The 17,131-nt window shown below is 37.2% G+C and overlaps 1 protein-coding gene across 3 annotated transcripts in view; it reads right to left on the reverse strand.

The window, feature by feature from the left end:
- Positions 1-17,131, reverse strand: part of ESYT2 (extended synaptotagmin 2) — a 74,310-nt gene that overhangs the window by 12,753 nt on the left and 44,426 nt on the right. For 2 of the 3 annotated variants that reach the window (XM_068146023.1, XM_068146025.1), the window contains exons 7-14: positions 15,927-15,982; positions 11,956-12,076; positions 11,205-11,381; positions 10,730-10,812; positions 9,274-9,322; positions 8,505-8,594; positions 7,437-7,532; positions 200-262 (exon numbers count right to left, since the gene is read on the reverse strand). In XM_068146023.1, the coding sequence (XP_068002124.1) occupies positions 200-262; positions 7,437-7,532; positions 8,505-8,594; positions 9,274-9,322; positions 10,730-10,812; positions 11,205-11,381; positions 11,956-12,076; positions 15,927-15,982 (735 nt within the window). The remainder of the gene's footprint in view (positions 1-199; positions 263-7,436; positions 7,533-8,504; positions 8,595-9,273; positions 9,323-10,729; positions 10,813-11,204; positions 11,382-11,955; positions 12,077-15,926; positions 15,983-17,131) is intronic. The other variant, XM_068146024.1, reaches the window with a different exon arrangement.

A 17,131-nucleotide genomic window follows, 5' to 3' on the forward strand; every position in this document is an offset into this window, starting at 1 on the left:
ATCACCACAAACCCACAGTATTTTACCACCTTTGACTGGTTCTTGAAAGCAAATATAAGTACAACATAATTGCACTAAATATTTATCTGGCATGAATCTGGTTGCAAATTCCATCCATCATTGGCAGAGAAGCGTTGCAGGCATTTGTGTAGTTCCAAATACTTCTGTGACCTTAAATGGACAACTACATTAGTTTTACCTTTAGGGCTTTCTGAACAGCAGCCTTCTTCAAGCCATCAGGGTTAAATTCTAATGGATTATGCTTTTAAGTCAGGAGAGAATGAACATAGGAAGGGTTAATAAGTCATGCAATGAAGCAATTTCACTAGGTTAATTAATTATGACGTGACAACATAGGACAAAGCAAGGGGTGGGAATCAACCTAAAAAACAAAACAAAACAAAAAACACCAACCAAAAAAAAATAATCTTTCAAACAAAACAAGGATGGCAACAACCTCTCTAAATGTTTGTATTCTGCTTTTTAAACTAAGATACTTTCAGTCCACTCACATTTCCCTTTTTTCTGTTTCTATACTAAAGAAAATTCACAAACTAGGTTGTATTGAATTCCTGACATCCTCTGGTCTGCCTCCTGAATGAACCTTTTTAAATCTGGTTAAGTATATTTTATACAACATAGAAGCTTCTCAGTTGCACCCTGTGATAGGACAAGGGCCAACGGATATCAGCTGCAGCACAAGAGGTTCCACCTCAGCATGAGGAGGCACATTTCACTGAGAGTCACAGAGCAGTGGAACAGGCTCCCCAGAGAGGTTGTGAAGTCTCCTTCTCTGGAGACTTTCAAGGCTTTCTGGATGCATTCTTGTGCAAGCTGCACTAGATTCTATGGTCCTGCTCTGGCCAGGGTGTTGGACTCAGTGATCTCCAGCCCCTAACATCCTCTGATCCTGTGATAAGTCATCAAGTAATTATGTGAAGGGAGTCCTTTTCTGGGAAAAATCACAATTCTACAAGTACCAATAAGACTTTGATCATGACCAAAATCAAAGTCATTTGAGCCTCTTCAGCAGACAAATGATACAAACACTGTATTCTAACTAGAAGGTCTCCTGCTTTAATCAGTTGAATGAAGACGTGCAAGTACACCACCAAAACAAATTATCATCTGCTCTAGCTTGACAAAACCTCTGACTCACTTCCATTAATTAAGCACATTTTTAGTTTTTTCTTTTAGGATTAATATCATATTCTCCAAGCAATAAAATCCAAAGATATTACAGCAAATTGCCATTCCATTCCTAAGAAACAATTTCAGGAAATGTGACTTTGAACTAAAACTTAAGGTAGCCTACTTATGGCTGGCTTTTTCCTTAAGCACCAATTCTTGTTTCATGGGAGGATTCTGCTTCAAAAACTGTAATGTATGGCAATAAAAAGACAATTGCACAATGGTGGTTTTAAACATGCTGATTTATGATTAGGAATCAATGTTTTTAATCAGCTGCCACAATAAATGCCTTCTTGACATCCAAATGCAAAAGGGAGTCATTTTAAGAGATATTCAACCTTCATTCAGAGACACAGTTTTACCTTTCCTTTTAGAGTGTCATGTTCTGAAGCTGGCCAATATGTATGACCAACTTCCTGACATTCAGCTTTATAATGTCTATTTTAGAATAAACATACAGTATGATAGAGGAAACTGGAGAGAAGTTTTTGTTGGGTTTTGTGAGAATTGCTTTCATTATTTTTCTTAAAACAGAATTAAAGAATCTTCCACAGTTATATATATGATACCTTAGGGACTTACTACTGTTCTTAGAGACCTTCACAGATGGAGACTGAGCAATAGCCTTCCACTTATCAATCCTAACGTGTTCCCTGTAAAACTTTTTAATGCTCCACAGGTATGTTCCTTGCTGGGGTTTAAGAATTGCTTCTTGTTTTCTGGCAAACATGAAAAAGTCACTTTGTTTGCAGCAGCCTTTGTATCACTTCTATCTACACCTTTACTTCCTAAGGCTAAACTCTTTTCCCCTGCCAGTCACATTTACCAATTTTCTCATTATCATCACTGGCCTCCTCCAGATCTTAAATGGATGCAGCCAAAACAATCAGTGTTTTAACGATGGCTGGAGTGGAAGAGAAAGATTAGACCACACCTTATGTTTTTAGATTGTGCCTGCAATTCATCATTTTGAATCCTAAATTGCCTCTCATCTTACTTGCCCTGTTTCCTTCACATTTGCTCCTGCATATTCAGTAGACAATTCTCCCCCCCCCCCCACCCTTATCTTATTATTCCAAAGAATTTTAGAAGTCAAACCCAAACCTATGTGATCAATCATAAAGGCAGGCATTCCTGGATATTGAACACGTCTCAGTTCCTCGGGAATCATAGCAAGGATAGGCCAAGAGGGGTATCAGCTGGGACAGTCTTTTAGCCAGACTTCAGGGTTAAAGGGAAGGAGATGCCGGGCCATGAGGATGGTGGTTGAAAGGCTGGGCAGGAGGAGACTAGGACAACAAAATGGAGTACTCAACACAAAAAGCCAAGAAAAGGTCTTGCCTTGCGGGCAAAATTATCTTGCTATGGTTCTGGTTGTCTCTGCAGGTGTAGGAAAAGGGAATGGGTATCCAAGAACTACACTAATAACTAATGCAGTGGGATAGATCAGATTTAAGGCAAGCATTCTGCAAGAGCCAGTGACATTAACAGTAAATCCTAACCAAACAATAGGGTTCACTCCAGCTAACAGGGTGCTTTGTTTCCAAGTCAGATCATAATTCAATATGCTATGGAGTAGAACAAATTATTTGCATTGATTCACTAAGTCTTGCTTAGTATTAAAATGGGCTTTAAAAGTTTTGAAATCTGCAAGTGCATCGTCAATTGATAACCAAAAGACAGCCGAGGACCTTTAAGAGCTGACTTAAACTCTGGACAATTTATATGTTATATAGGCAGCAAATTGAAAGAGAAATTGCTCTGAACTAATGATAATGTACCATAAAGTTAGTATAATTTCTGAAAGTAAGTAACATGAAGAACACTATTCCTAGTCCTTAGCTTCATAAAAATCAGATTTAGATGGGTAAATGTCTGAATCAGGAGTCATTAATCTAGGTTCCCAGGAGCAAATAAAACTGCTCAGAAAGGAACAGGAAGCACTCAGGGCACTGAATTTTCCTCACTTTATATAGTGAGCTCCCTTTTTACCACTGCCACTCCGAGTAACTCACATTACAGGCCAATTAGATAGCTGAACTTGTGAATGTTTGCATAATATCTCCCTGAAAACAAGATGCAGTCTCATGACAGCTGAAGCTTCTTTTACCTGTAGGCTACTACAGTCCTGTCTCCTAGCCTTGGGCATAAATCTTGTGCTGCAAGACTAACACCCATACAGCTGCAGAACAAGGTGGTTAACAGTGCTGTTGAAGGAAATCCAGACCTGGGCATCCTAAAATGGTTGCTGTTCCACTCTGACTCACAAATCATTTTGGAGATTTGGTTGATTTGAGCCTAGGATCAATAAAACCATCCATGCTCTTTATCAACAGTTTTGATTTATTTAAGGTAATTATCTTCAGGATGTATCTAGTATCTAGAAGAAATGGCAACTTATCAGTTTTACTATCAAGATGATTGAACCATAGTTTATGAACTACATTTCTTATTCATTAAATTTTAACAACACTTGGTAATGGGTATTACTTTTTTTTTATTAGTTTAAAATGAAATTCCAATTGAAAGAAGGACAGGAATGGGTTTTGTTGGGATTTTGGGAAGCAGGGGAGAAGGCTGGCTTTTTTTATATCAAGGTTTATGATATGAGCCAAAAGTAGTAAGCCAGCAACAAATGTATCTACCCAATCATAAATGGCATACCTACCTCTCTCTGGCAACAGCATTCTTATTCTGAACAGATTCTCATCCTTTTTAAAGACACCAAGGCTGTTTTTACAGATGCAAGTGCAAAGTATTTAGAGACTCATTTGTTTGTAATAATCTTGTAACAGTAAATTCAAATACGAAGTATTAATAGGTGGTTTTTCCTAGCCTGGATTTTCCCAAATACAGACTAACTCGGGAGGGGTGGGGGTGTGGTGTGTGGGGGAAAAGCTTGGGAATTTGCAAAACAAGGAGCATCATGGAGTGAAATAGAATTTACAAGGGAATTTATATGTTTGGGGAGCACAAAGAACCACCCTCGTTTTGAAAGCAGTACTTGAAGCAGTGCGGAGAGGTTGCAAGTTCTTACAAACATTAAGTGCATCACCTTTCAAAGAAAGTACAGGGATGTTGGTTGTTATTAAGCAACAAACCCAACAATTTGCCAGCACACAGTGTGCTAGTATGGTATGCATTTTATTTCTCAATGAATCAGCACATGAGTTAAAATGTAAAGAGCTTTTCCAACAAACTTATCTTGGGCTTTTATCACAAAAAGGTAATTACTTACCCAATGATATGCTGATCAATGAAATTTAAGTAGCCTTTAAAATGCAATAAAAATAGCACAAAAACAATGCAGACTTGTTGAAATCATGCAGAGAAACAAATTGCATGCTCTCATTCCACTAGAGTGAGTGGCTTTAGTAGCACTAATCCACACTCTGGCAGGGGGAAAAAAAAGGTACAATACAAACAATACCAGAGAACTCACAAATAGTGCTCTATAGAGTGAGGTAGTGTTTTCACAAAAGACTAGTCCCGATGCTCTCCTCTCTTTTAAGTATCCACACCCAAAGTTTCCCTCGTAGATACTCTTAGGAAGATGGAAATGGAAGGAGAAAGCAGAGTGATGGGATTGTGGCAGAATGAATGCATAAGCAGCTTTAGTACACAAAAAAAAGTTAAGGAAAACAGTCAAAGGATTCCAGAGAAAACGGCAGATTGAAAGAGTAAATATTTGTCATTGCAAATAGCTTCATCTGTTAAATGACTCTCTGTAGCACAGCAAATGATTCAATTCTATTAACCCACTTTCCATGTTTACTCATGGGAGTTTATGTTTATATGGCATGTCCAAATAAGTTAGTTTAGAGAACAGCCTTTTACACCATTTCTATTTCACTTGAAACATTATTTCTGACCGATCATCTCGGTGTCACGGAGGACCACAGCTATGATGCATCTGTGCAAGAGAGATGCCTGTTCTGGGGATCATCCACTACAACACAGACGAAACAAGGCTGAAGACAAGATCTGAAGTATGCTAGTGATAAGCACTAACGTAAGAAATTCATTTTGAAGGTAATAAAAAGGACTAATTCAGCTATAAAATATTTTAGCTATAGCATTAAAGTTCTGGACAAAAGTCTTCAAAGCTATTAATAAGGGTCAGTGTAAGTTTAACACAATTTTCTCTGAACTTTTTCTTCCCCATAAATATAAGCAATAAAAAAAATGTGATTAATTTTGCTCTTCATCTATGTGACCCCTATCAGGGAAGAGGAAAACACTGTGTGAAGCCAGCAGAGTTTCATGTTTAGTCTTGTAAATGTTGTTCCATATTAGAACCAAATGGACATAAAGAAATACATAAATCTACATTTGCTATAATTCACTGCAGTTTGTGTAGCAGCTTCATGTCATTACCTAAGTATTGACATTATTAAATCTATAGGAATCTTTTCAGTTCTCCCACATGAAAAAGTCTTCCCATAATACTTCCACCACCTAACTGAGAAACCTTTTTATATCTGGTTTTGGAGAACCTGAAACTAACAGAGTATTGTATTATTTTACTCTTGTGAACTTCTATGTGGAATCTTCAAGTGTTCAATGTTACATTCTATCATACTCCTTATAACACATTTCTGGAAAGAAAATAAATCTAAATGCTGAGTCATTTGTACAAACTGCTTCCCTGAGCTGGTAGAGCAGGAGAAACAAATAAAAAGATTAAATAGGTCCCACACTATGATGATCCTTGCTCTCAAGCCACCCAAAGCAATCTCGTGCTGAGGAGAGAACATCAGCAACAGCAATAAGAAATTTGCAATCCTGTTCCCAAGTCTCCTAACTGGTCAGCTTCGAGGAAAGAACTTCTTTTTGTGCCCCAGAGTTTAAAGATCTACTGATTAAGGCACTGAAATTAAAATACTGTCCCTAAAATTAGGTAGAACTCAGCAGCAACTTTGAGGGAAGAAGGGACAATGTTAGGAAATAGTTGTTTAAGACAGAAGGGGGGAAAAATGAACTTATGACAAAACCTCTGAGCATTTGCTAGAATATAGAGAAGCAGAATTGTATGGGAAAGAATTGGAAATGTGTATGAGAGAACTTTAAACTTCATTTTAAGTAAGGGGCTTCAGTATATTGCAACTGATATATTAAACTTGTAACAGTAGTAGAACTAGAAAATGCAGAGATGGGTTTGATTCAACCTGCTGCACAAAACAGATGGCAGGCAGACTTTTTCTGTGTATTGGCAGTACTCTGAAAGTCACGTTAAGCACACCATACTACTAGTTTTGTGTATTCTGTACTAGAGTCATTCTACTTAGTCTAAGTTACAGACTTCCACTGAATTCAGTATGGTAAGGTTGAGAAGATAATGCAGGACTCTATTCCAAATAGGCTACATCTTTTGACTACTGTCGAACACCGCTGGAACAGACATGAAATCACTAGTCAGTAATGTAAGTTGTTTAGGCTACTAAGGTTTTATTTGCTGCCACTCTGATTTAAATTTGATGAGTGAACAAATTTGCAAAATGCATGCAAAGAATATGAGGTTGAAAACTTCATTTTTCTGATTGTTTTCTTAGTCATCACTTCTAGAATTTGCTGAAGACCAGCAAACCTCAGTGCTATGCTTCCCATGTTATGGTAGGGTTTACTTTATTATTGATATGAGTTACAACCACAAACAGTACTTTACTAAATAAACTACGAAGCAGTCTGTTCTTGTCAAACTATTTCACAGTCCCATAGTATAATCCATACAACAACAGAAATGTATTTTTTGGTTTATGTTTTGCACAAGCAAATAAACAACACCCCAAGTGACCTGACAGAAAGCTTGTACAAATACTCTAGCATGCTAGTGTCAAGTACACAGTAGTAACAGACACCCTCAACTACAGCAAGCAAGTTTACCTGAACTCAAGGAAGTCAGTCTTTCCCCAGTTAGTACCCTTACAAATTCTACATGCTAATCCCATGCTCTTTATGCAAAATACTGTGTAGCAAAAACATGCAGCCTTTTAAGTCCAGGAAAGGAGCATTCTTTAAAGAAAAATCATTTGGATTAAAGAATAAGGTTTTATTAATTATGTATCTATAATACTATACTACTAGAAATGTGGACCTTACAGTACATGTTTTGAAAGAAGAGGAAGTATAGAAAACATGGGATAATGTGTGTTAGTAAAGCAGTGTGCCATACTACCAAACAAGACATGCTGGAAGTACACATGAGATACCCACACCAAAAGGGTATCTGTCAGAATACAACTTACGGGCAGGTTTCTTGCCGAGTCCAAATAGAGAATAAGCAATGCAGAAGACAGCCCATCATTGGCTTGGTCTTTATCAGCTCTAATGCTTGTTAGCACCTAAATCCAAAACACACTGTAAGTCTTTCTGAAAATAAAGTCAGATTATTTCTGTCCCATCCCTGAAAAATATTTCAAAAATACCTCCTAGAACACAAACATTGATAAATGCACACTTGGAAGTGGAAGCAGTTAAGTTTTCAAGACTCATCCGGGTATTGCAAACTGGTTTTTACAGAAATTTCCACCCCATTTCCTGATTATTGGTTTTAGATTGGGGGAGAGGCTGAGGGAGCAGGATTGTTTAGCCTGGAGAAGAGAAGGCTCAGGGGAGACCTCACTGCTGTCTACAACTACCTGAAGGGTGGTTGTGGCCAGGAGGGGGTTGGTCTCTTCTCCCAGGCAACCATCACCAAAACAAGAGGACACAGTCTCAAGCTGTGCCAGGGGAAGTTTAGGCTCGAGGTTAGGAGAAAGTTCTTCACTGAGAGTGTCGTTAGCCATTGGAATGGGCTGCCCAGGGAGGTGGTGGAGTCACCATCCCTGGAGGTGTTCAAGAGGAGATTGGATGTGGCACTTGGTGCCATGGTTTAGTAGTCATGAGGTCTTGGGTGACAGGTTGGGCTTGATGATCTTTGCGATCTCGTCCAACCTCGGTGATTCTGTGATCATGTCCAGCTTTACCTTCCAGGTTAATGAAACGTTATCTGATATTCTCAAATCACAACATTAAGGGAAAAGAAGACAACAAAACCATTCTAAAATCCCGTGCTGCAAGATTACATTGACAGTTATGACTGGTTTGAAATGTCTAGAGGTAAACAGCCTGGCATAAAAGGTTTATCCAAATTCATACAGCTGGAGAATTTCACACTTTATGAAAAAAAACCAAACCAAAAACCAACCAAAAAAACCCAAACAACCCAAGCCAAGCAAAAACAAACAAACAAAAAAAAAATATCTCCCCCCCTTTCACAACAAACACTCCACAAACATTAAGACCAGGGTAAAAGTAATGTGTTGCTTTAATACCTTGTCTAGATTTTCAGCAGTTGGCATCAATGTGAGCCATTCCAGCTTCAAATGCAATTTTCCTTTGGACACTTCATCCAAAGTAAACCACTAAAAGTCAAGCAAAGTAATGTGAAATTATCTAACACCAAACAAATACATGATTGCAACTGGCTCTTCAGGATGCTAAAGAAATGCAAAACTCTACCAGAAATCTCACAGAGAGAAACTCTGCAGTGCCTGAAAAGATCTGATTTATTGTTTCAAATATCCTGTTCCACACTAGATAGTTCAACACAGAATAAGAGAAAGAGGCATGCAAGCATCTGTGCTGTATAATAAAAACATGTTTAAATTATCAGGAGAATTCTTTAAATTCTGTAAAGAAGTTCTGGAAATACAAACCCTTTATAACATTACTATAAAATCTCTCTTACATATAGGACAAAAATTAGTTTGTTAAGTCCAGTAATAGCTAAACCAGGCAATTAACTGTTCTCCTGCAAGAAAAAGCTCTCACTAATTGTTACTGTTGTTTGCATTTACGTACTAGTAATCTTAATATAAGACAGAATAAAATTCATCAGAATTCACCAAATCAGATATCCACTGTATTGATGACCTGGGAATCTATTTCTACAGCATTAAGGTTATTCATGCATTTCCAGGAACTATATCCAGAGGGGAAAAAAAAATATAAAAGGGAAAAAAACAAAATAAGAACAAGTACATATGAGGGTGGCTGGTTTTGGTTTGGATTTTTTTGCATCAATACTTACTGAACACTTACCTCATCTAGAAGACGCTCCTTTTCAACTTCAATTAAATCTATCATCAAACTAGAAACAAGGAAAAGAAAAAGATTTAAAAATTTATCATTTTAGCCAAGCAAAAAAACCTAATACAGAACTCAATCCCCACCCTGTGCTTGCTGAGTATCCAGGCTTCCACTGAGATCAAAAGAGCAGAATACTATTCTTTTAGCCCCTAAGAGAGGAAGAAGTAGGGAATGAAATGAATGCAAGGTAACAGAAAATATGCCTATACAAGAGCCCATTTTGCAGCTAGAAGGGCAGCTGGCACAGTGTGGCTCACATACATATGACCACACTTGCAAAACAGTGACCACATCCGAACTGCCCACTGGAAATAGCCCCTGGAGGTACACTATGACCAAATTCATGCTTTGGCATTGTCTGGGAGAGTGCTAGTTTACACAAGCTAAAAATGTACCACAGAATCTGCTAAAAAATAAATAGGGCAGACAACTGCATGCCAGTGCATGAACATTTGTTGAGGCTTTTATTTTATTAGTACTGATGTACACATTATGCCACTTTCCCCCCCACCACTTCAGTGTAAGATTAGGGAAGTGTAAAGAAAAGAAGCCTTTGTACTACCTACTTCTTTATTTTAATGAGAAGAGAAGTAGGTACTGTTGCTCCTGTTAAGAGAGAAGGAGCTGGAAAGATAAGGGAGTTCTACTCTGTATGGAAAGCAACAATGGGAAGCTCCAAAACTCTGCAAGAAATAAAGGTGACAAATTACTGGAGAAAGAAGCTGACTAAAACCCTGAAATGTTTATGGGTAAATACTAAAGGTAGGCCTATGGACTAAGAGTGAGTCATGTCTGCGAAAGCATTACAACTAAATGTCTTCTTTAATCAAATAGTTAAGATCAGCTCTTAAGAGGAAAATAAACTGTGAGATAGCCATTTAAGAACTATGAAGATGAAGAAGATACACAGTTATAAAACTATATTAATTTTCCCTGAAGAAATAATTAAGCCTTAGTGCTACCTTACAAACATTAAAGCAGGCAGAGTATAAGTCCTTTAAAAAAAACCCAAACCCAAAACCCCGAACAAAAAACAACCCACAAAACCCCAGAACAAAAAAACCTCCACATTCCTCCCCCTCAAAATAAGGCAAAAAAACTCCAAAACAACCCACCCAACTCCTTTTTTTTCCCCCAGATACTCAGGAAACTTACCTTATTTTTATTAAAGCATATGAGCAATCATAGATGTGTATATAGACACACAAGCATGTTTTTATACACATGTATTTACATACATGAAGAAATTAGGGAGCTACTTACTACCATAATTTTGAGAAGATAATTGATGTGTAAGTACAGTAATACAGCAGAACTACAACTGCAATGAAGTGCAAAAAGAAAAATACTACATCGTAATATTTAATCTTTTGTCAATACCTACAAATGTATTGTCTATAATATTTACCTTCCCAGGAAGTCATCTTTATCTGGATCTTCATCAAAGAGCTCAATCTCTAGCTCCTGTCCTGGATGTTCATATACTAAGGCCTGGAAGTACAGGAAGATGGCACTGTCAAAAGTAACTGGCTTTGTTAACTGGCACAGTGAAACAGTGAACTGCACCGTCTTTGTGTACTCAAACATGCCAACAGCAAAATGCCTTAAGAGATGTAACAGAACGAGTGGAACAAGTATAAGAGCTTTTCAGATGCTATTTGATCATGGTGGTTTTAAGAAACCACACGACTTTTAAGAATTACTGATGGTTAGTCCAAAGATAAAGTATAGAAATCAATGGAAAACTTCTGCTCTGTTACAGACTTTTAGAGGGACACATCAAGAAGATCCTTGAGGAAGTCCCCAGACTGTCCTCTTTACCAAAAGAAATTTTAGAAGACAGCTTTACAGAATGTACAACAAGTTGGTTTTATGGGTTATACCTCATAAACTTCATTCCATTTTGGATTGAGATTCTCTTTGATGACCTTGCTTTGGAAAATCTGGTTGCCCACACGGATAATTCCATAAGGATCTGACTTCCCTTTGACAATTCCTTTTAGGTAAGTATCTTTCCCCTCCAGGTCCTGAGCTTCAATAAAGTGTATCCTTAGGACACCCTGAAAATGGAGAGAAGTTTTTGTAGTAATCTGAAAGCTTCCATAGCATCACAATTTATATAATACATGTTTTACAGTTTCCATTGTGATTTTCTTAACATGAAAAGTGGTTTGGACACACTGGAAATGGAAGGATATCAATGATGATCCACCTACACAGGACTAAGAGATTCCTGGAAGGAAAAATTATCATCAACAATCAGAATCATACTGGTTATATCAAGAAATGCCATGCAAGTAACAGCTTTCAAGTGAAGAGTGGTAACAATAAATTTACACTGATAATGTCAAACATATGCTACTTAATTTTTATTTATACAGTTGAACTATATTTTAGCAAGTAATATGGTCAAGATTCTAGCAAAACAAAACATTCCTGGCATTATTATGAAACATTAGCTCCACAGAAATGGTTTACAAATTCAATCAGTTATTGTACATGGCTGGATTCACAAAAACTTGTACTACTGCAGTAACAGTGTCTAGAAACTCACATAGTTGTGCATATCTTTACTAGCTAATGCTACAGGGGAAAAAAATGCCAGATTATTAGTATTAACAGAAAAATGCTTACCTTTGGCATAGGAAACCTCAACTGAGCAATCTGCACTTCACTGACAAGGGGGACTGTAATTCTGTTTGGAAGGACCAGGTAGTTGGATATTATATCCAGTATTATTGTATCTGATAAGCCACTGTTGGAGGAAGTAATACACAGTTACTTCATGAGAATTAAATATGCTACAGCAACATACTACTTTTGCTGCCTCACAACCAAATAGAGAAAGGGGGGGCTGGGGACACATCTGGGTTATAAACGACTTCCTAATAATAAAGGATTCCTGCCAGAATTGCCACCAGGTGGAAGCAGCTGACACTGAATAGGAGAAACCACAAAGAATATAAAGTTCTTCTTTCCCTGCCACTGCCAAGTTCCCCCCACCTTTTAAAGCCACCCAGAGAATAAGGCTGTTGCATAAGTCTTTTTGCCTGCATTGCATATAACCAAGCAGATGTTAACTCTTAAATCTATTTTCATTTCAATGATGTTTTAACTGTTTTCTTTGTGTTTCTGTTTGAAATCCTCCCAGCTCAAAAGCACAACCTGTTTAATAAGAATACATTCTTGTGGCTGAGTAAAACAGAGGCTAGGAAAGCAAAACAGGTTTTGTTCTGGCAAAAAGGGAGCGGCAGTACAATCACACTGGTAATGAATCATTTAAAAAACCCAACCCCATACCCCCTCCACAAACACACAGAAGGTTTCCTAATCTATGGGTTCACCTAGTTTGAGTGTAAGCTGACAATAAAGCAGTATGCTGTCAGACCAACACCATTGGCTACGCACATGGCCTGCACTGGCAGAAACACAGAACTGGAGTGGCACAATCATGATGGAAGCCAAATAACCAGGAAGATTTTAAAGGTATGTACAAAGGTTCAAGAAAGAAAATTATAAAAACACTTGAGATCACCTCAGCTGCAAGTGTACTCTTTGTCTAAAATGAGGCAAAAAATGAACCCCATTGTTTTGTTAAATTTTTAAGATAAACATCTCAACCAGTTTTAACATTAAAAGAAGGAAAAACCCCAAACTGAGGTGATGGTAACTACACAAGCAGCAATCAGACTCTTCAAAATACAATTCTGATGTTGAAGTTCACTAGAGAGATCAAGTGAGTGTGTTTCATTCCTGCTTTTGTTAGTGTTCCTGCCTGGCAAGTAAAGAAAGTTCTGCCTTTATGCTCAACTTCAGGCATGCCTTAAGAATAGGTGATTAATGGAGAAAACTAAGTGACCTAGGTCAGAGAGAGCAAACACACAGTGCAAGAGAGGCAATAGCACCAGAAACACCAGGAAAGAAAGGTTATATGCTCTTCTTTAGTTGAGATAAAATCATACACATTATAAAATAAGCTATAGGTGTAAATAAACCTATCCTAGACTAACAAAAGGTTCAGAGAGTGACTAGTGTGCAAATGCAGCTCTCTTTAAATAAGAGCAACAGCCTGAAACACAACACAGCCCACTCCCTGGGAGGATTTGCAATCCTGTATGCTAGGACCAAACCCCAAATCTAATTCCAAAGGTCAGTCTCATATTTTTATCCAAACTTATATGCTTGTATTTCATAAAACATCAGAGCATTAATGGAATTCCAGAGCATTTTGCACAGAGCAACTGAACTCACAGGATGTAGCAGATATCTTGTCTTTAAAACCAGGGAGCCAGAAAAAGAATACTGAAGACTGTAACCAAGTAATGAATTAAAAGAATTCCAAACCAACACAACATTTTCAAGCTGTTTAAAACTTATCTAACCAAGTATTAACAAGCTGGGATACTCCCAGATAGAAACTGTTCTTCAGAAACAGAGAGCAAAATTTACAATCTTTCTCATTATTTTACTACTTGAACTAAGAGGTCTGATACATAGAAAATAGAGACAAATCAATGATCAAGCAATAGAGGAAGGTGTGTCATTGAAACCCTTCTGTTGAGGCATCACTGATAAATAGTTTCTTAGGATCGTAAAACTCTAAGTCATTGATTCTATTAGAATTAATTTTTCAGTTCACAAAAGTGAGAGAAGTGTGAAATGCCTCGTACAATTTATTAACAGTGTCTTCAAAAGCTCAATTTCATTGCAGCAAAATAATTGAGAGACACTTACTCTTTTTTATTCCTCTCTTAATTTTTAGTGACAGAATAAGCAGCTACGTATATTCCTGCATTGTCTTTATTCATACTGCAGAGACAGCATATCTCTTACTGCATGGAGTATTTTTACTATATCTCAGGCAACCATAACATCCCATCATCCACATCCCCTCCTGACAGCACTTGAGTATTCTTACAGCCTGGCTCCACTCCTCTGAAAGTTATATTAATGATGGAATTTGATGTATATTTGTGTCTGTCTCCTTGTAGAGTCGTATATGAAGAGCCATGAAAGTTGTTAACAGCTGACAGGGAAAACTCCAGCAGCAAACACAGAAATTCATTTAGCAGAAGACATTTGCAGACTATGAATAAGTAAAGTGTGTAGCTACCAGCCACAGGATGAAAACAGTACCTGTGGTGGCAGCAATCTCTTGTTCATCATTGTTTATAACAACTACAATACGTCAAGCTGTCATATCAATACACGCAAGCTAAATACAGATAAAAAACATACAGATAAAAAAACCAAACAAATACAGCACTGAAGAAATCTCTTGGCAAGGCAGAGTATGAGTCATTTAGTTACAGTTACTATAGAAACTATACCAAATCTAGATGGCACTACTTTATGCATGTGGCCAAGTGTGGTTGCTCTGGAAACCGCAGACTTGATGTGCTTAGCAAGATTTGTTTACATCTGAGGCTTTGTATTTGCAGTCAGGCAAATATGTAGCATGGTATGAATCTCAGGAGCCTAGTCAGCTTAAGTACTACATGTAAATTTATTAGTGTTGTGTCAGAAGAGCAAATTATTACTCAGAAGCTGTATTTTGGAAGCCATTTTCTCACTCAAAGAAAATCTCTATCCTCAGAGTCAGGCTTGAAACATAAGCAATCCTTGCAACCATTAACCTACTTAAGGCAAGTTCTAATTTCAAGCTGTTCAACTGGGATTCCATGCAATGGCTTCACATGCCTAAGTAAAACAAAAACTCTTTCACTCATGCAATTAAGTGCTAAAGGGTTCATTTAATACCTAAATTCAAACTCATCTTTAAACAATAACAAATAATCCTGGAGTCAGTCAATGCCTGAGAGTATTGCATCCAATAAAAGGACTAGTCATAAAGTCCAAGTGTGCATCAGATTCACCACTAATCCTTTAGCCATTGTCTCCATATTAATAAGCCCCAAGGTAACTTGATAATTATGAATATATTCATATATTTAACCTCATGAGGATTGCACTAACTGAAAGCAGTTTGGTTTTCACCCCTACTTTTGCTTTTTAATTTGGGGGTTTATCTTGTTTCATTTCAAAAGCTCTGAATATGCCAAGGCTTTTTTTCAAGCTACATACATCAATCATTTTGTTACTCCATTTGACCTTCACATAATAAACTGAAAGGTTTAAAAATAAATACTTGAAGAGATTGGAAGGTTTATTTAATTGGATTACTGCCTTAAAGCCTTTCCAACTACCTTTACACAAGCAACTAGGGACGTATCAGCATCTGAAGCCAAGAGCCAAGATGTTGTGAACCCAGTGGCATGAAAAATAATCCTCTTAGTCTTTCTGCCACCCTAGGAGATGGCAGATAGGAAATTCACAAGATTCTGGAAATCTGGAAAGGCTGAGGAAACTAGAAAAATATGCATTAAAAACTATCTTTTCAAAATATTTTTAACAAGATGTAGTAGATAATACTTTTTTGATGTATTTTCACCTGTAGTGAAATCATTACCTTCTGCTTAGGTAGCAATTTCATATAATTCTAAATTAAGAGATAACTTCTCAAACATTTAACCTAGTATTATGTAGCTGATGGTCTTCTGACTTTCTGGTGGTGAAACATCAAACATTGCTTTACTTATACTCACTTCAGTCCTGGAACGTCCAGAAGATTAGTCAGTCCAGTCCAGTTAATTTCCAAAAGCTGTGAATTACAGTGAAAAGAGAAAGAAGGGGAGAAAGAGAAAAATAAAAGGGGAAAGAGAGGGGGGGAAAAAGGGAAAAAAAAAAAAAAAGAAGGAAAAACCAACTTAGAATTCACATGACTGCATGACTAAAGAAATAAACCTGATCATTATATCTTCTGATCAATGGAAGGCTCATAACCAGTTTCCAGGATTTTCTTAAATAAAACCCCAAAACCTCTTCTATAATTTTTTAGCCATGGTTTTATAACAGTTATAAAAATAACTCACCACTCTCTTCACCCTTCCACACATATGTATGAATACACACATGTAGATCCCAATATGCAAGTGTATATAGTACCTACTGCATAGAAGTGATTTGAAATAATGAACCGTGGTCCTGTTTTCATATTCACCAGAGACCTGTTATAGATTGATTATATTTTGCAGATTCATGTTGGTGACTATCAACTAATGAATAATCCCATATGAGACCAGGAAAATAAGAGTTCTGGAAGACATGGCCAATGGCAAGAATGAAGGATTAGGATTAAGTAGGTGGTAAAAGGACATGACAACAGCTTGCAAACACAGAGCAGGCTGTTTGCAGTGACAGTGAGATAAATTCACTCGACCACTGATGCAGCAAAGATGAAGGGTATCAACAGGACTAAATATTGAAGTAAGCAAATTCTAAACCAAACTGTGAGCTAGAGCACACATAAGATTCATAAATAAGAAAACTGAAGGTAATTTAATGTATTTTTCTTTGAGAATGAATGAGGCATATTACTAGTACTTGTTCTTGATCTCATGCTCATCTTAACTCTGGAAAAAAAAGGTTAAGAAATAAGTCATTGAACCAAGATGAAGAGTCTACCTTAGAATGAAAAACTTTGGGTGTGGACTACCTTCCTCAATCCTGCAAAACTAACCACAGCTTGTGTTTTCATACTGGTTATCATGGTCTAATCACAAGATTTTGGTATTACATTATATTACACTTCAAAAATCCACGTAGGCTCCCAAGGCTCTGGAAGAAGTAATGTTATACTGCTTTAAGACAAAGGACATGGTTTGTTACATGATTTATTCTTTTTTCATGGGTAAATTAGAAGGCAAATATAGATCATATTTACCATGCTAAGGTGTTCATATCTGTATCC

This window comes from Melanerpes formicivorus, unplaced genomic scaffold (assembly GCF_026170545.1).
Source record: "Melanerpes formicivorus ecotype bairdi unplaced genomic scaffold, bMelFor1.0.p_v2 SCAF_13, whole genome shotgun sequence".
Lineage (NCBI taxonomy): Eukaryota > Metazoa > Chordata > Aves > Piciformes > Picidae > Melanerpes > Melanerpes formicivorus.